Source organism: Pelobates fuscus, chromosome 10 (assembly GCF_036172605.1).
Source record: "Pelobates fuscus isolate aPelFus1 chromosome 10, aPelFus1.pri, whole genome shotgun sequence".
Lineage (NCBI taxonomy): Eukaryota > Metazoa > Chordata > Amphibia > Anura > Pelobatidae > Pelobates > Pelobates fuscus.
In genome coordinates this window covers 13,235,394-13,259,665 of record NC_086326.1, presented here as the reverse complement: position 1 = coordinate 13,259,665, position 24,272 = coordinate 13,235,394, and the positions used below count along the sequence as shown (strand labels likewise).

At 36.4% G+C, this 24,272-nt stretch overlaps 1 protein-coding gene across 1 annotated transcript in view; it reads right to left on the bottom strand.

Annotated features, from left to right (window-relative positions):
- Positions 1 to 421: 421 nt before the first annotated feature.
- LOC134575404 (alpha-2-macroglobulin-like protein 1) overlaps positions 422 to 24,272 on the bottom strand; it is an 80,012-nt gene continuing 56,161 nt past the window's right edge. Inside the window, exons 23-36 of the mRNA XM_063434706.1 lie at positions 23,178 to 23,261; positions 22,734 to 22,910; positions 21,191 to 21,272; positions 20,199 to 20,355; positions 18,522 to 18,596; positions 17,444 to 17,606; positions 16,926 to 17,104; positions 11,845 to 12,060; positions 11,338 to 11,462; positions 10,875 to 10,965; positions 10,339 to 10,407; positions 1,707 to 1,809; positions 911 to 952; positions 422 to 633 (exon numbers count right to left, since the gene is read on the bottom strand). Coding sequence (XP_063290776.1) covers positions 608 to 633; positions 911 to 952; positions 1,707 to 1,809; positions 10,339 to 10,407; positions 10,875 to 10,965; positions 11,338 to 11,462; positions 11,845 to 12,060; positions 16,926 to 17,104; positions 17,444 to 17,606; positions 18,522 to 18,596; positions 20,199 to 20,355; positions 21,191 to 21,272; positions 22,734 to 22,910; positions 23,178 to 23,261 — 1,589 coding nt within the window. The 3' untranslated portion in view covers positions 422 to 607. The remainder of the gene's footprint in view (positions 634 to 910; positions 953 to 1,706; positions 1,810 to 10,338; positions 10,408 to 10,874; positions 10,966 to 11,337; positions 11,463 to 11,844; positions 12,061 to 16,925; positions 17,105 to 17,443; positions 17,607 to 18,521; positions 18,597 to 20,198; positions 20,356 to 21,190; positions 21,273 to 22,733; positions 22,911 to 23,177; positions 23,262 to 24,272) is intronic.

Below are 24,272 nucleotides of genomic sequence, written 5' to 3'. Positions count from 1 at the left end.
TTTCAATGGGTGTCTACTTTTTCAAATGGTATGCCATGATGGGGGTAATTCTCATTCCTGGGCTGCCACAAATATGTGTATTTTATTGTAATAAAAATAAAAGCTAGCAGTATTATGACATTAAAGGTTAACATTCCATGCTACACTTGAGTTTTTTTGTAAAAAAAATCATATTATCTTATGTTTCACTTATAAATATCTGATGTGAAATGAAAGCCCTGTTTCTCCTTAACAAAATGATATATCATAAGTGTGGGTGCATTTAATAGGAAAGAGGTAAATTATAAACAGACAAAGAGCGCAAATTCCAGGTTTTGTTTACGTTTTGTTTTGATAAGATTGATCAACGCTGTATAAAGTGACATCAGATGTGATATCTTATTAAACATAGCAAACACTTCATGTGCAAATATATCTGAGATTTATTGTGTGACCAACACAGTAATGAGAAATACATTGCTGAGAAGCTATTGCCTCTGTTTTATATAACATTAGCCAGAATCAATACAAAGAACACATAATATATATTTTTTATTTGGAAGTTCGATTTTTTTTAATTATTAGAAATTAACGAATGTTGTTTTCTGGATTTGTTTGCTTGATGATTTCACTGCGCCCCTTGCTTATCTGAACCTGTGAAATGGAATTAAGCCTGTCAGAGTGCTGTACACCATAATAGTAATAAAACATATATAAACACAAGAGTAAAACCAAAAATATGTTTGTAGAAAAAACGTTTAGCAGTTGAGTAAAGAAAACAAAACCATAATCTGCCAGAGATATTGTAACACAGAGACAGTTTTCTTGTTATAACTCGCTGTTTAGTTTCCAAGATGTTAAATAAACAAAATAAACATTTCTTTAAAAGAAGTTAACAAGCAAAAATAATTCAGGTAATAATATACTGTACCTGAGCTACAGGGAGCTGTATATTCTGCTTCAGAATGTTCCCCTGAAATAGACAGAGGCAGAACAGTGTATAAATTCACTTATGATGAATCTTTATGTATACAATAATTAAAGGAACACTATAGTGAGCTGGTGTGGCTGTTTAGGTGACCGACCCTCTCCGATCGCCATGAATAACTGAATGTCCTCATCTTTTCTACCATGTCGCGTCAGTCTCACCATGGCTAGCTTCGACTCCATGACTGAGATCATCAAAGTTGATGATCTCTGCCAATCCAGCGCTTTCCCATTTCCAAAAGCATTGGGAGGTTATTGCACATGTGCGGAAAAATACAATGCTGTGGCAATCAGTATCTTCTCATAGAGATGCATCGATGATGTTAAATATTGACAAAGAGATTGTAATTTCCATGTAAATTATCCGTCCGTCAATCATCCATCTGTCCATCCATGTGTGCATCTATCTATCTATCTATCTCTCTATCTCTCTATCTATATTTTTGACTACCATTATTACACTTCTTTTTGCACCTCTTTACATGTAGTTGCACATAATGGGGCTTTGTCATTCATGTACACAGGTTTCATGAGACAATCTGCTGTATTCAGTTTTTACAATATAGGGACATTTGGGCATACAATACATTGTTCAACAGCAAACAGGTGCTTGTAGACAAAGATAGAACTATTTGAAGTTGAACTTACATGTGTTAGTCTGTAGATCTGTCTACACAGCTCACTGGAAGTAATTTAAATCTGTGTTAATAAGTGTCAATGTCCTCTTTATTTGTACACACCTGGATCATAATAGTCGTAAACTCGTACATTTGCAGGCTGCAGGTTTTTCACAAGCGTTTCTTGTTTGACAAAGAACGAAAACTCTTCTGTTTGGTGTTTGAGCTGTAGGAATGCAATTGTTAGAATATAACAGAAAGGAGAAGGGATATACATGGCACTTTCACAGGTTGTGAGCCTTTATGACAGGTTTCAGTGTTTAAAGAAACACTCCAGGCACAAATAGCACTTCAGCACGCCTTGAGTCTGTCATAGTTGTGACAGGTTACAATAGTGCCAATTTTAACAGATATCAGCACTTTTATAAAACTTAGCACAAAACCTTTCCCAGTTGTCAACCAGGCAGGAATGTTTACATCTGCTTGCAATAACTCTACAGAGCTAACAAGAGTGACAGGCATGCTGGACTAGAGCTCAATGAGAAGCATAGGAATGCTGCAATCACATGCGTCCAGCATTGACGCTTCTTAATTAGAAGTTTCTGATTTGTGTATTCCCTGCCACCAGCTGAAAATCTGTGAATGGGAAAGAGGGGAAGACTTGTAAAAGATGCAGATAGCATCAGAGGCATGCATCTTCCTCTCCCCGCGCTCCCCTCCATTTGTATAATATAACACACAGATACTGACACACATTCAGATACACAGACTGACACTTCTACAGATACAAATACAGACACACACTGACACACATGCGGATAAACAGACACAATACAGACAGATACACATATAGACACGCATACAGATACAAACAGTTACACAAATACAGATATATAGGGACACACTGACACATGCAGACAAACAGATAAACATACAGGCATACATGCAGAAAAACAGAAACACATACTGACATACAGATACACATACAGACAAACAGATAGACATACAGACACATATGCAGGCAAACAGATACATATACAAACAAACAGATAAACATACAGACACACAGAACACACAGACACACATGCGGATATACAGACCCACATACAGACATATACACATATAGACATGCATGCAGATATACAGACACACCTAATGACAAACATTCAGATACACAGAATGACACGCATACAGATATAAACTGTGACACACATACAGATACATAGGGGCACACACTGGCACACATGCAGACAAACATATACACAGACAAAGATATACATACACACACATGCGGACAAAGAGAAACACATGCAGAAATTAGATTTGCAGACAAACAGATACACATACCGACACACATGCATGCACACACACACACACACACACACATATAGATACACACACATACAGACACACAGATATACAAATACAGACATTCACACACACATACAGACACACACACATATACAGATACAGACATTCTCACATACACACACACACACACAGACACACATACAAAGTCTTTCCAACTCTTAGGTCTAGGATGCTGACTTCCCTGGGGTCCAGTGGCAGTGTAAGGCTGATGGGAGCTCCCTCCTCCTCTTCCCCAACACTCTCCTCCCGCATAGCTCTGTTCGCTGGGAAGAAGTGACGGCTTCCTCCCAGCTCTGTCATCATCACTGGGGCCAGTCATGCTCCTAAGGCGCTGCAGCGCAGACCAGGCCCCAGGAAATTCAATGCCACCGGGTGGCCCCAAGAGCCACCCGATGGGCCCCTTCAATGCGGCCCCAGCGGCTGTTCTGTGTGGCCGGGGCCGCACTACAATGCAGATGGGCACCCCAGTAGCAGAGGTCAACAGGGCGACTGGGCCCCTTGGAGTGACGAGCCCAGTCGTAGCTGTGACCCTTGGTACTGCGGTAGTTCTGCCACTGGCTAGCATGATCAGAGGGGTCCTTCATAATATGTGAGCCTGGAAGCTCCCTTGCAGGAGGCAGTGCTGGAGGAAGTGATGTCATAGATACCTGAGGAGGAAATAGGTTGGGGATCTGTTTTTGTGGGTGTCTGACTGTGTGTATGTGTGTTTGTGTGAATGTCTGGCTGTGTGTGTGTGTGTGTCTCTGCCTGTATGCCAGTTGCACAGTGTATGTGTATCTATTATGTGTAAGTGTGTATGTCTGGCTTTGTGTCTGTTTGACAGTGTGTATGTATCTAAAAATGTGTGTGAGTTTGTATATCTGGTTGTGTGTCTGTTTGAAGTGTGTGTTAGAATGTGTGCATGAGTCTCTGGCTATGTGTGTTTGGCTAACAGTGTATGATAGTGTGTTTGGTTGTGTCTACATGTAAAACTATGTGTCTGTTTGACACTATGTGTGCACATCTGTGTGTGTGGCATGTGTGTCTGACAGCGGGAATCTGTGCGTGTGTTATTCTAACATTGTGTACCTGTGTCTGTGGCATTATGTATTTGTGTCTGGCAATGTCTATGTGTATATTCTAATAAGGTGTGTGCATATGACAGTTTATCTGTGTATATGTATGCACATCTGTGAAAATTAGTTTGTAAGTTTGTATCTAGGAGAGGGGCCCTGGGCAATATTTTTAAGGGGCCCTAAAATTTGTATGTCAGCGCTGATCATAGGTATCAATGTGTAACACACTGACAATAACTCTTAGAGGTGGCCATTGTAGATGCACTACTGGGCATTACTCTTTTTTATATATATTTTTTTATTATTAATTTGAAAATACATCAACAACATTATCACAAAAACAATTGGGAATTATTTCAATAATTATATTTTAAAATATTCTTATTATTCCTTGTCCCCAAAGACAAAAGACACAAAGGACAAATATACATACATAACAATATGAATTAGTAAAAACTATGAACATGATCAGTTCAAGCTTAAAACCCTTCCATACCTAAAATCAACGTTCAAATGCTTATTGATATTTAATTAGTTAATACCAATTTATTCAGCCATTTATCATACAATTCTTGTTTATTTAAAGAGTACAAGGAAGAGCTGTGTAGATCTCTTCCCATGCGGATTTGATAGGTAAATTGATCTATCAAGTGTTTCTTTTGAAATGGGAGGATTAATTTCCATTGTCTGGCTATAATGATTTTAGTAGCTAAGAAACAATGAATAGCACGACATTTTAATGATGGTGAGGGTAGAGCCCTTTTTAGATGTAATAGGGCCACAACAGGTTCTCTTTTTAGGTTTAAATCAGATAAAAAAAATTAATAATTCAAAAGCCCATAACCATAATGTAGTTATCAATCTACAATACCACCATATGTGCAAAAAAGATCCATCTAGACATCAACACAGCCAACAGGGAGGATTTTGATTTGGGTACATCTTAGAAATCTTATATGGCGCCAGATACAATTTGTACATTATCTTGGATTGACATTCTATTAAATTCAGAAAATGAATGTGTTTTCGTATGTCTTTAAGAGTATAACACCATTCGGTTTCACTTATTTCCACTTCTAAATCTTTTAGTGGTTTTTGATCTGCTAACAATATTAAGTTAGTTGCTTTAGAAGTTTTTTTTTTTTTTTTACTTTAGAGTGGTTGAAAATTGTTTGAAATAAGTTAACCACTTTGGATGTATTTCTTAATAGGGCTTTATTTTAAAAAAAATTAATTCGCAGATAAGAAAGAAATGTAATTGTTTGTTAAGTGTAGTTTAGCCTTGATTTCAGAAAAGGGAAGTAATTGGTCTAATTGTAGAATATCATTAATGCTCAATAAGTATTTAGACCAGTTATTCAAAGATATATCTTGCATATTATCTTCCAAAACAGCCAGATGACAAGATTTAACTACTTTATGGGGAAGTTTCAATCTTTTTTTCAGTATATCCCAAACTCGAATAGTTTGTGCTAATATTAGGGATTTAGTGTTTAAATAATATGTCGATTTCTAGCTACTGTTAAGCCATAGGAATCATTCAAGTCTATCATTACCGACAGCGATAGACTGGGATAGTTCAAACCCCCTTGTTGGTATTTCCTCGCAAGAACTTTGGCGCTTATTCTCGTTTTTTTACTTTTTCATATAAATTATTGAAAACTGCATTGAATCATAGTTAACCAAATGTCAGGCATATGGAGGGTAACATTCTAAACAAATATGACCATTTTGGAATAATATAAGCATTCATTGTGTTGATCCTGCCCGACCAAGATTCTATTGAGCGCCATTCTTTTAGCTTTATGTTAGTTTATTTTAAGAGGTTAAGAACATTTATTTCTATGGTGTTTTGAATCTTATTTGGAATTATGACTCCCAAATGATTAAAGTCATTCTTTGACCATATGAAGTTGCATTTATCCTTGAGGTCATTAATAAAATAATTTTTGATCTTATTAGTTAAAACTATTGATTTAGCTATGTGTAACTTATAATTTGATACTTCACTGTACTTATTTATTTCTTGTATTACATATGATAAAGATGACTCTGGAGATGTAAGCGACAATAGAATATAGTCAGCATATAATGATATCTTAGCGTCTGCTTTATTTGTTGGAAAACCTTTGATCATTTCTTTTTTCTGATATTAATTGCTAATGGTTCTAAAGTTAAAATATAGCGAAGGGGCGATAAAGGGCAACCCTGCCTCATGCCATTTTTAAACCAGCTTGCTATAATATTTACCCAGACTGTTCTTGCTGTTGGATCAGAGTAAAGGGCCATAATAGCTCCATGGATCCACCCCACAAACCCAAAATAAACCAATACTGCATCTAAGAACCTCCAGCTGACCCTGTAAAATGCTTTTTCTGCATCTAGTGACAGGGTCAGCAGAGGAATATCCATTCGCTCAGCTCTATCTATTACGTCCAAAATTATAATATCTTTTATTGCTAAGTGATGACTGATAAAAATGCTTACATTTGTTACCCCTCCCCCCATTGTTGAACTTCTGAAATAGTCCAATGAGTTTCTTGGATCCCATTGTTTACTAAAGCATCATAAAATATCTATTTTTTTTCAATGTGAGTTCAAACCTTGTACATTAACAGACATTCCCTTACAAATTAATATAGACTGATTCCATCTTTATATCTCTCCTTTAAACCATTTATGGTAGATAAACTTGAACTGATCATACCAATACATATTCCATAATTAACAAACTTAGACATCACAGGGTGAAATAAAGATTTTTCTCCTACATTAAACATTAAAATTGTCCAAGGTCTCGAAACCTTGGATTCCCAAATCATCACATGAATTAGAAGATTTAGGAATACCTGTGGAATTTTCACAGAAGGAGGGGATTAAGTCGGGGGTCAGGGGATCGATATAACCAGAAATGTGTTAAGGAAGGTAAGAAAGAAACAAAACAAAAATAAATATATACATATAGGAGATTCACTATGTCCTACAACCTACAATGGGCCAAGTATAACATATCCAATTAGTGGTTCATGTGCTATTTCTATATTTTCTTTCATTGTGAATGCTTTAATCTTAATTACCGGTGATTATCTTATTTATAATATTGCTATAAATGTTAATATTTTCCTTTACCCCCTTATTCCCTTTTTTCCTTCCCCTTTTTCTTTCCCCCGCTCTCTCTTCTTCTCCTATACTACCCATTACCACCTTTTAACTTAAATTCTAACAATCAAGTGAATTTGGATATATGTGTGACTTTAAATAACCCCATATTCAATTTCAAGCTTTACTGTTTGATAATTTACAGTGATACTATAGGTGAGTTTTAAAATAAATTATAATATTTTAGGTGTGAAATTTGTAATCCGTCTTGGAATTTATAGTGTGCCAATTTGTGAATCGGGGGATTTTAATTTAGTGTTCAAATATGTTTTCTTATAATAATGTGACTTTATAATCAATCTTCTTCCCCTTTCATCTTTGATTTGGCTTCCATTTTTCTTCATCTTCCTCTTCCTTCTTCTTTTCCTATTTTCTCCCAGCTTTATCTTCCTTCTATCTTGTAGATCATCCATTCAATTTCCTTTTACTTTAACCCCTTAAGGACCAAACTTCTGGAATAAAAGGGAATCATGACGTGTCACACACGTCATGTGTCCTTAAGGGGTTAAGGGGTTAAGTTATCTCTTCCCCTTCCTTTCTCTCTTCTTCATCTCTTCTCTCTTCCAATCTTTCATCCCTCCTTTCTTTTTTCTCTAGTATTCCTTCCCTTGCCCTTTCTATTTTGTTTCTTTCTTCCTTCTCTCTTGCTTTGTCTCTCATCTCCCCTTTCCCTTCCCTTTCTGCTTTATATCACGATTTTCAGTTTAGTGATTTAGTTTTTAGCCAATTCTTGATTTTATCAGGATGGTCAAAAGTCTCGACTATACTGTCAGTTGAAATCGTCATTTTGGCAGGAAAACTCCATCTGTATCTTATATTATGCTTATTAAGAATGTTAATTTCGGGTGCAAACATTTTCCTTTTAATTCTCATGTTATAAGATAGATCTGGGAGGGCTATTACGTTGGAGTATGAACCTTCTTTTATGACTTTCCTTCTATTGGCTTTTAGTACTTTTTCTTTAAATTCATAAGAATGAAAACAAACTATTATATCTCTAGTTGCCTCAAAGGCTACATTTGAAGGTTTATTTAACCTATGGCACCCGTCAATTTTTTTGTCATATCCATTAAAAGTGAGACCCAGTGCTATGAAATAGTCGTGTAATATTTGGCGCAGGTCTTCTTGCTTGCCTGAATCTTTAAAATTACGAAATCTTAATTTTTTTCTGCGGGAGCGGTCTTCAAGATCTTCAATTTTGTTTTCCAGGTAATTAATTTCCGTTGTCATTTGTATTACATCTTCATTTTTTAATATTTTTATCTGGATATCCATGTTTGCCATTTGATCTTCTATAATGTGGAATTTATTAGTCAATTTTGCAATATCACTTTTGATTTCCTGTTTCATTTCTGTTGAATTTGATACAATTTATCTTTTTTACTTTCTTCCAACATAGCTTTTAAGCTTGAATTCAAGAATTTAATTGTTACTTCTTCGTTTCCTTTGGTCATTTCCATTGTGGAAAGATCTAAGTTGGACAATGCGTCTCTAGATCAGTGTTTCCCAACCCAGTCCTCAAGGCACACCTACCAGTCCAGGATTTAAGGATTACCCAGTTTTGTCTAAGGTGTTTTTTCTTTTTTTTCTAAAAACACCTTAGACAAAACTGGGTAATCCTTAAATCCTGGACTGCTAGGTGTGCCTTGAGGACTGGGTTGGGAAACACTGCTCTAGATGAATGATTTATTGACTCTTTGGAGTGAGGAGAGAAATACGTAGAGATATTTTTATCTTGTTTGCTGTCTCTCTCTCTCTTTTTATGTTAGTTTTAATTCTTGAGATGCTTTTTTGGTAGTCATAATTAATTGCCAACTTTAGGCTTGTGCATAGTACAAATTTATCAAGTTCTCATTTTCTTTTTCTATCCCTTTTTGTTTGTGTGTGCTGGTTAATCAAAAGTAGTAAACTCCTGTGTGTCAGTATAATATTTAGCTACAGAGGGTACTTAATGAATATATACAACAACAAGTATATAGAAAGCAAAAAGGGAAAAGAGTCTTATTTATCTCCTGCACTGCATATTGAGTTGAGACTTGCATTTGTTTTTTGTTTACCAAGCCGCTGGATCTATCTGAAATTCCCCCCAACAGACATCGTGGTTGAAACGTAAGAATTTCAGCTGTGTATTATATATAGCAAATGGATGGTTTGCATCCATGAGTCCACTGTGCCGTTTTAGATTAGGCACTGCACCGACTGTTCACGGCATCAGAGGAATCTGTAGAGGATTCTAGGGTACTTAATGAATATATACAACAACAAATATATAGAAGGCAAAGGGGTCTTATCTGTCTTCTGTGGTTCAGTTAGAGTTGGAACCTGCGTTAGTTTTTTTCCAAACAGCTTAATCTGTGTGAGATTCCCCCAAACAGATGTTGTGATTGCAACTTAAGTACTTCAGCTGTGCTCTGTGTATCGCAAAGGGATGGTGTGTGTCCACGAATCCTCTGTGCCTTTCCAAATGAAATAGTGCACCATATGCTCACGGCAGCAAAGGAATCTGTGTGGAGCTCGACCGTGCAGCCATAAACAGGCATCTGTATTCCCTGACTCAGCCAAAGTCGTTTAACAGACTTACGATGCTGTGTAGGCGTTTGTGGGTCTGATAGTCAATATCTCTGATCAAAACGGAGAAAACTTAGTAGTCAAATGAGAAGAGGTCTCACATCACGTCTCACATTCCAAAACCACCAACTCGCTCCCCTCCTCACGACGTACGCAATGTCATCAGGTCCGCATGTCTGGGCTCCTGTACTTGACTACTGGGCATTATTTACCTGCAAGGACTTGCACTAAAATGAATGGTGTCCACTGTGCATGTGCTGTATACTCACCTTTTACTCCCACTCAAATTAAGGGGGGTTGCTACATTAGTGCTGTAATTAGCCTGGACAGTAGGTCAAAAACCTTGAGAAACAGTAATAATACCTTTTACTTCTTAAGGGGCAAGGGGAAGACCCACAGCATAAACAATAATTTAATAATTAAGTCTAGTTTTCATTTTAGTAAAATATTGCCTTTAAACAAATAACCTTGTGATCCTATGAGATTGATGGAAGAAACTTAGATGGGGAGAGGTTAACGAGTGTCATTGGATAATTCACATGAAGATATTTAGGGGTAAAAAAAATATAACTATTTTAGGAAAATTAAATTTTGTTTCCAACCTCTTCTAAGTATATGATGACTTTCTCAGCTGTGACTTCAGTTCTCTTTATCAGTGGATTCTTCTCCAACTAAAAAAAAGAACAAAAAAAAGTCAGTCACTATTTAAAAAAATCAATACTAATAGTGATAATAATCTTGAATTCTCAATTAAATCTAATATAGTTGTAAGGGAATATTCATTTGTCTGTTGCATGAGATTTTCTCAAAGACTAAGGGGTTTACTAGAGCCTTTAAAAACCTGTATAACAAAAAAAGTCAGATTTATGTCAGAATTATAGTCAGAATTATAGTCACAAAACCATGATAAAATTGAGTTTGCTGCTACAAAAACAACGTAAGCGAAAAACAGTTTTCTTTACAAGTAATTATGAAGGTATTACCATTTTATATTATAAATCGACTCTAAAGAATCTTTCACTTTTCATTAACTGCTGATTTATTTTAATGGAGATAAGTACAGTAAGTAATATCACCTGCAGGAAAGCAAAAACACCTTTGGTTATTTTTTTTTATTGTTTGAATATTTCATACTTACCTTTTTAACACTTTCCTCGATGGATATAAATCCTGATAGCAGCTCCACTTCAACAATCACCATATTGGATGAAATTCGGTTCCCAGTGTATCTAGAACAAGACTCAATTGTTTAGCACCAAACCTGGGTCTGATAACCTACTGCAGGTGTAGCAAAATGCACAATTGGAAAATATAGGTTTTTCTACTCAAAGAGAAACTGCACATTTCTCGTCAATTCTTGTCAACATTAATATAATTGAAAAAATTCTATATTTCTACCATCACAAAAATTATAAGAATCAAGCCCTTTCAATATAGGAGTACTATATGTATGATAGACAGATTTTAGGTTCGGACTATTTATAAATTATACTACACTATTAATTATAAAATGTCTTATATTTGTTATATCTGCATGACACACCCTAAACAAGTATTTAATTATGATACGACTGGGATTGTGCATATGTTTTCATTCTCACCTGACCTCCACGAGGATCTCAAAGCTTCTACCTACATGAGACGTGCAAACTGTTGGCTGCGTGTTGACACTCAGAATAAAATGTGTGTCAGTTTTAGAAGTGGGGATGTGATACTTCAGGTATGTCTATATAAACAGAGCAAAATCTATTATCAATACATAACATAGAACATGAAAGAAAATACAATTTTAAAGTGAACAAAAGATTAAATAGGAAACCTGACAAACGTTTTCCCTGTCACTTGTACTTTCTAACAGTCACAGAAATTCAACTTGGCATCAGTGCAGACTGATGTCATTATTTATCAAGAATAACATGTGTGTAAATAGACGGCCAACTCAATAAACATAATCAAAATTGCAACATTTGTGAAAAAAACAAAAACAAAACATCATTAGTCCTATGTGTTAGTTTTTTAATTTCTATCTCAGCTTCTTCAGTCTTTATTTAACAAATTGTGAGCTCACCAGAGTGTGACTGAGTGTATTGACGAATGATTCTACTGACCTGTACGTAGACACATCCTTTCCCTGTGGCAGTTACGGTGTATTTTCCAGGAATATATGGCAGTACTACCTTCTGCATAAGAAGACTTTTGCTTTTATCCACAATTAACTGTTTTTGAAACCCTGGATGTGAGCGAATCCTGATTTTGGCATATCCACTCTCAATAAAAGTAGCCTTTGCATATTTTGAAAGAGCTTGAAGAGCCACAACTGTGTCCTATAAAAATAAGGCATGTTTTTCAGATAATTTAAAGCACATTTTGTGTTTATTTTGTTTAGTGTTTTATTGTGTATTCCTATCTCGTTTTTTTTATTGTCTGATTTCTTTGTTGTGGATATATTGAGTAATTGGAACATACATGTAATCAGATGACAGAGAGATCAATTAATGGATATCACTGGAAACTAATTTTACAGAAATAGTTGTAGAAGCAGAGAATTGTCCAAAATTATAAATTAAACCTTTGATTTCTTATAGGAAAAGATGGACTTTATTGCAGCTAATCCGCATGTGAAATTTATATTTCTAGAAAAATGAGATTTATGTTTTATTAGATAACATGGTCTTAATATGTAAAATTCAACTCTTGCACAACATTTACATATTAAAAGAACAAAAAGACAAAGAATACAACTGAGGTCAGACAGCTCCCTAGAAATTACCTCTAAATTTACAAATCATCTTATAGGTAATAAACCTTATTATAAATTGACATACAAAATAGGTGTAACAAAAAGTTAAAACTGATACATAGCTTAGTATCAATTATAGTGACTAACAGAAACAGTGTGAGCTACTAAAATAGACTATATCCCAGATTGGTATGTATCAAAAACATCAATGTATCAAATTCAAGTGAACAGGATATAGTATAAGAACAGAGAAGCACTACACAATTAAACCAATCCACCTCTAGGGTAGCCACAAACAGCCACAGGTTTACAAAGAAATCCTGTTGGGAAGTACTCAAACTCCCAGAGACTAAATGAAGTAAATACATGTAATTTAAAGACTCTCTTTTATGTAGGAAAATCCTATGGCTATAATTAGTTGCAAAGCGGGTAGAGATAGAAAGAGATCAACTGAAATAAATTCTATCAATACCCAAAATGCTGAGGTAGATTCTGTGGTTTACACAGGAAAAGTCCTGAGGTTAACTCCAAACCCGATACTGGTACTGAATGGGCTAATTTTAACCCTTAGGATGCCCTAGGTACTAGTAGCTCACATTTTTTTGGTTTAAGTATTACTTCATATAGAACATTTATCTAAACTCAATGTTAGATGCAAGGGTAAAACAAAGTGCTTAAACATAAATAAAGTGACATAGTCCTAATGAGTAACTCCAAACAGCACAGAGACAGAGCATGAAGGCAGTATCGGGGAAGGAAGGGGGGAGAAAAGTAATAACACGGCTAGGTTGTAGGTATATATTCCTATATATACATAAAGCTGGAGCGAAAATACATTATCCAGACCTATCTACCCTAGAGTACAGCTGCTTCGAGGCAGCCACCCCCCCTTTATTAAGGTTAATTCTAGACTAAGCAAATCATAGCCACAGGAAAATAAATGGTAGTATCTCTCAGCCTTATAAGTAAATAATCTCCATCCTTAGACACACAAACAAAAAAAGTTATAAAATCAAGTAAATCTCGTATTAGTGCATCGGCACATAGGCTCGACGCGCGTTTCGGCATAACTATCTGCCTTTATCAAGAGCTGAATTGCTACTGCATTGTGCCCACATTTAAAGGGGGTGTTGTACCTCCCCCTCTATGGGGTTCACCAATCAGAGTGATATGACGTCATCTAGTGGGATGCTCCTCCCTAGTTGAATGTCCCACCAATCCCCGGGTTCATATCAAACAAGGAGACGGGGTTCAGTCAAAATGACCAGCCCCCTATCACAACACCATTCAGCTTACTTTAACCCATGGTGTGCTTAAGAAAGTACAATGGAGGGGCATGTTGCCCCCAAGATCAATTTGTATGAGTGCATTTGTATTACCCATAGTCTATTAATCAACAAGTGCTCATAGGGGAAAAATGCAGAAAGTCCAATGAGCTATCCTAATGGTGTAAGGACATTAATCCTAATAATTGTGTAAATTATATATTTATAGAGTTAAAACCTTTTGTTAACCCCTGATGGTTTTAAGCAAAGACGATGAAAAAGCATATAGCTTAAAAAATCTATTTGTATGAATACACTTCTATTAACCATCGTCCATTATTCAACAAGTGCTCATAGGACAAGTTACCTAAGGTCCTAAAGATTATCCCATTAATCTAGGCATGTTAATAGAAGCAGTTGTATAAACAGTATATTTGTACAGTATAGAGTTAGAAGCTTGGACCCAGAAAAATGTTAATGTCCTTAGTTCAATTCCTCAGAAGGTAAGAGGGAAATCAAGGGACTATATGGAATCTACTCATATGCCAACACATTATTAAATTACCTATGGTATAATACAGTAGTATAATATATAGGGGGAGCTTACTTTGGTTACTGGGTGAAAAAAATAAGTGAAAAAAATTAAATTAAAATAAGGTATATATTTACATACTACGTTACCATCTAGATGATTAAGATCAGGATTCGTAAGTAAATACTATAAAGAAAGCAGGTTAGCCCAATGGCCAATTTAGATGAAAGGTGAAAATGAGAAGCACTCATTTATTCTTAGGGGTTGAAGGGTTTTTAATTTGTGCATCCATCTACACTCCCTCTGTCTCAAAATTGTGTCATAGTCCCCCCATCTCTGTTCTCTTTTCACCAGTTCCAAGCTTCAGAATTTTAGAACTTTAGCGGTTTTTAGGGGACCTTACATGCTCTTTGATTCTTTCTTTAAATGGACGGATAGTCCATTTGAACATATTTCAAATTGCAACTGCAGGTAAATAAATACACCAAACCTGCAGTATTGCAGTTAAAAAAGCTGGTAATTTTGAAGGACTGACGACCCTCACTATCCGTCACATTTTTTGAATCCCATAGAATAAATTTGCATCCCATGCACCTCCTGCGTCTATAGGTGCCACGGGGGGAGGGGGGAGGGGGAGGGAGGGGAGGGTTCCTAACCATGTATTTGGTGAGGGGGCCAGGGTATCCATTGTCGCTAGATGCTCCTCTAACCAACCCAGGTGAAGGTTGGCATATGAGGGAACACATGCTGTCCCAATAGCCGTGCCCCTCACCTGATGGTAGAATTTGTTGTGGAACAAAAAATTATTATGCAACAAAACAGAACTCAATAGTTTCAATGTGAATGTTGTGTGTGCTTGGTAATTGGGCCCCCTCTGGTCTAGGTAGTATTTTACATGTGCCAACCCTTTATCATGCGGGATGGAGGAGTAAAGGGATTCCACGTCCAGACTACATAAACTTGCTTTCTCTGGTAGCCTTAAACCGGAGAGGAGGGTCAGGGCTTAATTAGTCTCCTTGATGTAGGAGGGTAGGTTTTCTACAAAAGGTCTTAGAATCCTGTCTATATAGAGACTCCCATTTTGGGTAATATTGTCCACCCCAGAAACAATGGGGTGACCAGGTGGATCTTCAAGGCTCTTCTGGACTTTAGGCAAGCAGTAAAAGGTTGCCATCCTTGGGTGACTGTTTAGAATAAATTTGTATTCATCACCCGATAGCAACCCTTCACTGTGGCCATCGTCCAAAATCTCCTTATATCGCTAGAGAAACACATTTGTAGGATCTGTAAACCTCTGGGAATCCTGTCTTTCTTAATGCAGTTTTCAAGTGAGGAAATTTCCCAGTAGATCCGTATTTGTTCTTTATGCAATTTATGGAAGTTATTAAATGACTGATTAATATCAGGGAGGGATTTGTGTCCAGATTTTCATTGAAACAAAACATTTTACACATCCTTACACAATCTATTCATATTCATTTTATTTTATAAGAAACCTGCCATGACTACAAAGTACAACATTGAGTTTTGAGATCCTGATCGGTAACCTTGGTACTAAAACCTAAATAATTGGACAAAAAAAGAAGAAAAACACAGTTCTTGGCCACAGATATAAGAAAACTTACTCTGTTTCCAGGGGTAGGTTACAGAACTAATATAAAAATAACAATTAATTATTAATTAAAACTGTACTAAACATATAAATACAGCAAGATATACTGTTAGCTGTTTATGTTACATCATTAAATGTATTAGAACTGTGTGCATCCCAACATTATTGACACCTTTTCATATACTCTTTACAGTCACATCAATTAGATTTTCTCATATGATGTAACAGAATTATTTTTGGGATTCGTTTTCTGAAGTTGTATTCTGTGTAACTGAGCGACTCCTTGTGGCCATTTTTTAAACTACAACTCTAAGTTTGTATTACAAAGTACAAGGACAGTGAAAGGAACAATCTAGGTAATAATATCAGTATGTTTCTGTGTCGTAGTTATGGTGCATTGAGATTCATATGTTATGGCAGACCAATTGAAGCAGTATCCATAGACCACCCCTTATCAGCTACATTTATAATTCCACATTATCAATGTCAATTTCATTCATCTTAAACAGTAGGGATTACCAAAGTGTTGGACTCTTCATTTCTATTCTCTTATTATCTGTGTTACAAATTCTATTCTCGTTATATCTGTGTATATGTAAACTATAGACTTGCTATCAATAAATAAAAAATGCACTCTTAATTAAGAATGACAATGCCTATTTAAGTTTAGAATTGGAAAAAATTGGGAAAGATTAAGAGCAATATTGGACATTCCTTTATGTGGACCTAGGTTCAAATGTAATTTTTAAAAAAGTTTTAATAATTATTCTTAGAATTATTATTGTTGTTATTACCTTATACAGGAATAGAGCTAATGATGATTGTTAAGCCCATAGCACATTTATAACAGTAAAATTTAATTAAACATCATCAAATAGATGAAGGTATCTGCCTTTAATAATGTAAATTATACTTATTCCATTCCATTAGGATTTCGAAAACAAAGTAAAAACAAATGTGGAACATATTGATAAAGAATGAAATTATATACTTAAAATATATTGAGAAATAATTAAATGATATCCTTCAAGAAGCTATACCTGCGTGGAAGAGAAGCCTCCCCGTGGGTTCTGTTGTTTAATGACCCAACTGACAATATGCGAGGCTCCTGCAATATCTTTAATGGAAGCTGTTTTGTCTGAGAGAAAAGCCAGTAGTACGTAAGAGGAAATCTCCACTCCTCCGTCTGTAGAATCCAGAGCCCAATGCATGTTTCCACCTGAATAATATAAAATCAGTAATATAATGATCTCCATGGAACCTCAGATAAAAAGGCATTTAAACCATCGTCTTACATGATTATTCCATTATCCAGAAAACAGTGTGCATGTCAGCTATCTGGTTTCAACTAGGCTGGATCCGGATTCTTTAAAACATGTTACATTGCCTTAATTCAGGCTGCTTGTTAAATTTCATTTTGTTTGCCTGTAATCCATGTTAGATTTCAATGGCAATATTCAAACTATGATTAGAACGTGCCAGTATTTTATGTTCTCATATTTATAACTCTTCTGAATAAGACAATAGGTTCCATCCGATATCTGTATTTTTACCTTACCTTTAGTTATAGCCTTCTTTTCCAAACCTTTCAGCATGCGATATCTTAGATCATTGTCTCCTGATAGAGTAAAAGCATAGGCCAAGAGTGCTTGACTATAGATACTGGTTACATTGTGTGCTTGGTTCTTCAAACATCTCAAGGAGTCGTGCACAATGCTCTCCTGGAAACAAATGTATAATTCAAACAAATCCAACAGGCAAATGTCGTCAGTAACACAAGTACAACTTAAATTTTATTAAGAACAGGCAGGAGGTCATTCGGAATACAAGGTATTACACCAGCAGTCAGTATATCTAGTTTTTCCTGACTGGACACGTGAGCCACAGTTAAAAGAGGTATTAGAAAATAAACACTCAGCTCAGTAAAATTCGTTAAATAAAACAGAGGGTCTAAGAGACCCTAATAATTAACAAGAAAAAGTTCATTGTATTTCTCACTTCCACATTCTGCTGACAATTTCTTTTTTTAAAAAGGATGGGATTTCACAGACACCACCTTCAATTGAGGGCTACATAATGATTACATATTTCCTCCACCCAGGTTGGTGGGATAGAGGGTAATATTTAATGAAGCTTATGGGTACTCAAACTTCATATTCCATTAAGGACTAGACCAATTGATACTCAGTCCTCTGATACAAATTGCTAGAGCACAATAGGATGCCAAATCCTTCCAGGGCTAAAATATTTAACATATATAAGTAACCCTTGCCACTTGAAGAACTCTTCATTCCCAAGTTCACATGTCACTGCTGGGCTGGAAGGTCTAGATTATTTTTACTTTATTTTCCGATGTTTTTTTAAATGGATTTTTTTATTTTGTTCAGTTGAGTTTTTTGCAATTGGATATTTTTTAAATCTAATATAGTTGAATCAGATTATGTCAGCACTTCTTTGGGATGGGAGGAGGGGTTGCCTGAAGAAAGAGGGTCTTGAATCAGGACAGGTAAGTATGAATTGGTAAATTTACAGTTTTCTTAGATTGTGCCACCACCGTTGCTCTTTAGAAATTCTCCGGCACAGTTCCAGAGATGTCACATTCCTTTGTTACTTAAATTTAAAAAATGAGAACTCACATTGTAAGCAGCACCACTTTCCAGCAACGCAATCGTGATGTAGGCAGCAAATGTCACTTCATCCGACACCTCACTCTGGAAAGAGATTATCAGTTAGATGTTATGAATGATTACTGATGTTCCACTTTGTTATTTTTTTTTTTTGAATTTGACAATTATTATTTTTCAAATGTAATGGGATACAGAAGGAAAGAGGAATAAGGGTTTATTGGGGGAAAATTTTCACATGGTAGTATTGCAGATACCATAGCAGTAAGTGTGTCAGGACATTAACATTTTCATGCATGCAAGCATCTGACAGATCAGTTTGAACATACAGTAACAGTTGTTGCAAAAGAATGGCCCAAGTTGGTGTGCCGCCCGTGCCTCACATTTAGCCTCCTTTTGTGGATGTTGAGTGCATGGATGCATGCCACTTTGTGGCAGTGGGGCAATGCTTTGTTTCTGTTGTTTGCTTGCTTCACGTGGTGTGGGTAGGTCAGGGCTTGGGGCACAGGAGGGAAAGGGGGGGCACCAGAGGTGGAAGGAGCAGGTGTAGTGTGTGTTGGGAGATGATAATGAGATGTCTTCAAATTGTATGTAGTTGGGACTCCAAGCAAGGAGTGCAGTTGTCGCTGGTGTGTAGGTCATGATGTGTGTCTGTTCAGGTGCAAGTTTAGTTTGTCCCAGCATTCCCATGCCGGGGGCCAGTAGGTAGCTGTCGGTCTTGATTTTCGTGCCATAATCTCATAGCGTTTAGTAGTTTCGATTGTTTCGATACATTGGTCGATGGAGGGGCTAGATGTCTGTTTCCACTGCCTACTGATGACCATGAGGGCCACAATGATGATGTGGTATAGAAGGTACTTGTGGCTTTTTTGGGGGATATTTGGGAGTAAGAGCAGTAGGAACGTTTCCGGTAGGTAGGGAAGTCGTATGTTCGTGCATTGGGTTGCCATAGACGACACTTGCCTCCAGTAATTAAAGAGTTTCGGGCATTGCCACCAGATATGGATCATGGTTTCTCGGGCCGCTTGACATCTCCAGCATACATCTGGGATGCCAGGGTGACTGTGGTGAAGCCGTGCTGGGACTAGGTACCATCTGTAGAGTATCTTTCGGGATAGCTCCAGGTGGGTTGTGCATAGTGTAAGACGTTTGTGGGCTTGAAAGATGTCATTGTTCTTCTTGGAGTGAGTGACCAATGTCTTTTTCCCACGCTAGTTTGAAGGATGGCGGGTGTTTTAGGACCACTTTGTTATTTTAACCTCCAATAAAACTAAATGTTATGGTTCTTTTTACATGGTATAGTGTAAAACAATGATTTAAAATTTCAAGTAAAAAAATGACTTTTTAATATTAATTTAAAATATGCATCCATCGATTGTATGATTTTATGCTTTTTGTTACTATTCATTGTTTTTCTTTGTGTTTTTTTAGATGAAAAAAATACATATTAAATTGTTAGATAATGAGACATTAAACAACTGGAATATATAAAAATGTAATGCATAACTATGGAACTGTTGAAGATTCAGATTTTTTTACATGAAAATATTTATTATATCTGGATTTCAATTTGAAGGTTATCCAAAAGCTGATGTGACTTTTCTCAGTCTCTGTCATCAGATTCTGGTATGAAAAAAACATCTTCACATCTCCCCTCCCCATATGTTAGAGTGAATAAAATGTGGGCACCTTCAGTTGGTTGTTAAAAAGATATCCAACACTTTGGAAGCAGCCGCTTTGCATCTGTAGGCTGCTCAACCACTTTACAGCATCGTGAATGTGTTTCTCCTCTACGTAGATGAATTCTCGTGCCTGGGAAAATGACCTCAACACAAAGGCTGTTAGCCTACAAGAAGAATTAAGCACAGCTTAAGGTTTTAAATTGATATAATTTAAGATCTATGACATATTAAAGACAATTATCAATCCTAAAATAAAACTAAAAATAGCACTGGAATAAATTAGCATTTTTACTATTTTTTAGTTTGGTTTAGTTTGATAAATATAACATTTGCAACCTAAGACTCTGCAATACAAAGTAAAGATTTTATTGTAGGTTTTGTATTTATACTGACACAGCAAAAATGAAACAATAGAATTTGGAAATCTGTCATTCAGATGAAAAGGAAGTAGAGACCAGTGAAAGTTTATTTTAACCCCTTAAGGACACATGACGTGTGTGACATGTCATGATTCCTTTTTATTCCAGAAGTTTGGTCCTTAAGGGGTTAAAGTGTGACACAATCTAGAATGAGCCGTGGCATGTGATTTAGTGGTCGGTAAGGATTTTAGGCTCCGAAGCATAAGGGAAGGTTGGGAAGGATATGTAAATATAGCTAGAAGTCTAATCTTTACAATCAAATTCTTTTAAGTTAATTGCTAAATCAACACAATGTACTGTTTAGCAAAACAGACTCCAAAAGGCAAAATGACTAGAAATTAAATAAAAAGAGGCATTTTAGTGGACTACTTTTAGTGGGCTAAACCTTGAGTAAGAGAGATCAGAAGCATAGTAGAGGGTTGACAGATGGACAGATAAATCTTGTATGATCCTAGATCCAACAGCTCTGATGTGATGTAATGTTTGAGTGTTGGAAAAAAAACAAATGAATTAGCACTTTAACTGATTGCCCTTCGCTCATAAATGCTGCATTCACAAATCATAGCACTCTCACACCTACCATGTGTTCCCCTCCATGTCTTTGTTTCCAAATGCACTGTAAGACCCATCATCATGTTTAAACATCAGTTGTCTCTGGTACCCTGTGGATAGGATAATATTCCAGTTGTGTTAGATATATCTGTACACAGATTTATGGACACACTACAGTACAAATAACAATATAGTTCATTGCTTTTGTGAGACAATGTGTCAGGGTTCAATCTTCTTTACTGTTGACAAACTCACTGCTGAAAGGAACATGTTGCACAAAAACTCAATCAGAAAAGTAAAGTGTGTATTATTTGGGGTTTTCCTGAGATGTTTTGCAGTTCATTAAAAACAGAAATCTGTAATTATTTTTGTTAAAGGAAAGACTTCTGAAGATACGTCTGTTCTGCACATGATATTGGATATTGAGTAGGTAAAGAAGAGTTATTCGGTATGAGAAAGAGATGTATATTGTGCTTCTAGTGTCTCCACATGTATCCGGTTCTTTTGTGATTGGAATTTTGTCTTTATTTCTTACTTATTGAATTAGTTTGTGAAACCAAGTCTATATCGGTCAGAGACTTAATGGCCCTGTTGTTATCAATAAGGATAACTGTTTCAGTGGGAATATCATACCATAATAATTGTAAATGCATCTGGAGAGAAGGAATTAAGTCTTTGACATTGCCACCATTTGCGAAGCATGTTCCCTCTTGGCCACAAATCAAGACATTGGGTGACATTGATTGAGAAAGCCAGCAATAATATAATGTTTTGATCCAACTGGTGAATTATACACAACTTTTTCTTTTTTTAGTAAGTTTAATGTAAGATTAGTGCCGCCTGGTGCTTTAATTTGGGAGTGAATTGTAGTATTACCTGCATAACTATATCTATCATTTATCCCAAAGCAGGGTACCAAGCACTGATATCATATATAGTAACATTTAAACATCTTTCAATATACAGAGATTGTTGAATCTGCAGTCTTGATGATATCTATTTCATCTTCCATGTGCACACATTTGGGACTATTTCAAATAACTTGAATTAATTTACACATAACTGCAGAGAAGAAAGGGCTGGGTTGTAAGTCGTGCAAAAGTGCAAAACAGTTCATATCCAGGGTCAGAATATAGGGTTCTCTTTAAACTGAGTGCAGTAATTCAGGAATAAGACACTACTTTCTGAATGATTGTCTTATTGTTGTACATGTTCATAAACTACACTTAAGCAAGAAGAAACAGGTCTTGACATTGCTTGCTGCCACCGAGTTGTATATTGTTAATTTCATGGTTTGGAATAAGGTATGGTTGAAATGATCACCATTATCGTGCCACCATTTTAATTTTTTTTATTTTCATTTTATGTGTAATAGTTAGAGATTATACACAGGTGTAGAAGCTGCTGAATCTATGGGTGTGTATGGATGAGTTTTTTTATATGTGAAATAGGCATAGAATACACTATGTCTTTCCAGAGGCCTAGGACACCCATAGAGTTATTTCCTCACTTTTTTTATTTATTTTACCCCAATATTCCACATACATAAACACAAGGAAAACCTTGCCCACCTGTGGTCAGATATGCTAGTGTTTGCTTGCTGAGTTCGGGGGTGAGTTGATTGGTGCTCTGTAGATACTGCATAATGTAAATATTCGGAGCAAATAATGCCATATTCTGTTCACCACATCCAGTGGGCAGCCTAAGGGAATGTCCTATATTGCTTATAGCATTGCCCATGATATCACCTGCCAAAACGTATGGGTAAACTGTTTAAAACAGACAGACAGGTACACAGACAGACAGACAGGTACACAGCGAGACAGGTACACAGACAGACAGACAGGTACACAGAGAGACAGACAGACAGATACACAGAGAGACAGGTACACAGACAGACAGACAGACAGGTACACATAAAGACAGACAGGCACACATAAAGACAGACAGACAGGTACACAGAGAGATAGATAGATAGATAGATAGATAGATAGATTGATAGATAGTAGCTTTACCAAGCACAGTGATGTGTGCAAATTCTGAGCCTTGCACCCAACCAGCTGGTATCTGTACATACAATTCTTCTTGTACAGTTGTATCTGTCAGGGATTCAAAAGTAACAGAAACCAGGTTTAAATCTTTGTACTCGAATAAGCCCAATACCTGTGAACTCATTCAGATGTAATGTGTAATGTACACTCTAGACTTAATGTTTAAGGTAAACTTTGAAGGTCCTTGTTTTAGTTAGCATTCCGCCTGCTTCTGCAGGGACATCTGTATAGACAAGGAAGTAGCAGCGACTCTTTGGCCAATCCTGATTATCCCATAGTTTTCAGTGAGAGAGCTGTATAGCGGGGTTTTTATTGGATAACAAACTCAGCTTGAACACTTTACTGCTCTTGATAGACCTGCATGAGGAACCATAAAGCTATTTGTGACACTGAATAAATGCTACCTGGCTGCCTTGTTCTATGTAAAGCTTGATCTATCAGGGTTCTACATGAGTAATTATTTCATGGAAGGTACATGTTCAGGAGTAAGAATACAATTGTACTTGTTGCTTATACTCACCACCTCCTCTGAGAAATGTGAGAGAAAGGGAGAAGCAAATGTCCTTGCATACATTTCACGATATGCAAAAATAAATGCTCCATATTTTTGCATGATGTTTGATCTGATGTATTACAATGTCTAATATGCTTGAAAAACCAGTTTAATCACAGACCCACATCAAACACTGGGGTCAGCAACCATCTGCAGCAGTATTTCTTGGGGTCCCCACAAAATATTGTCTACTTATCCCCAACCTGTATTGTCATCACACTATCAGCCGATCACTGACAAACTGCAAGTAGAATCTTCCTTCTCTACAAACCCATATATAGAACAACCAGGAACCAGGAGAGGTCCAATATAGCAGCTCAATTGAAGCACAAATCCTTCTCTACATTCGCATCCTTAATGACAGTTCCAATCCTCACTCATTTCCTGAACATGAAGACTAAGCACCCCTGCACGAGTGCCTGCCCTATCTTTCATTCTTACCCTTACCCTTCCGCTTGATGGAACCCAAACAGGATAAGACAATGATTGCACCTCTGTCTTGCAAA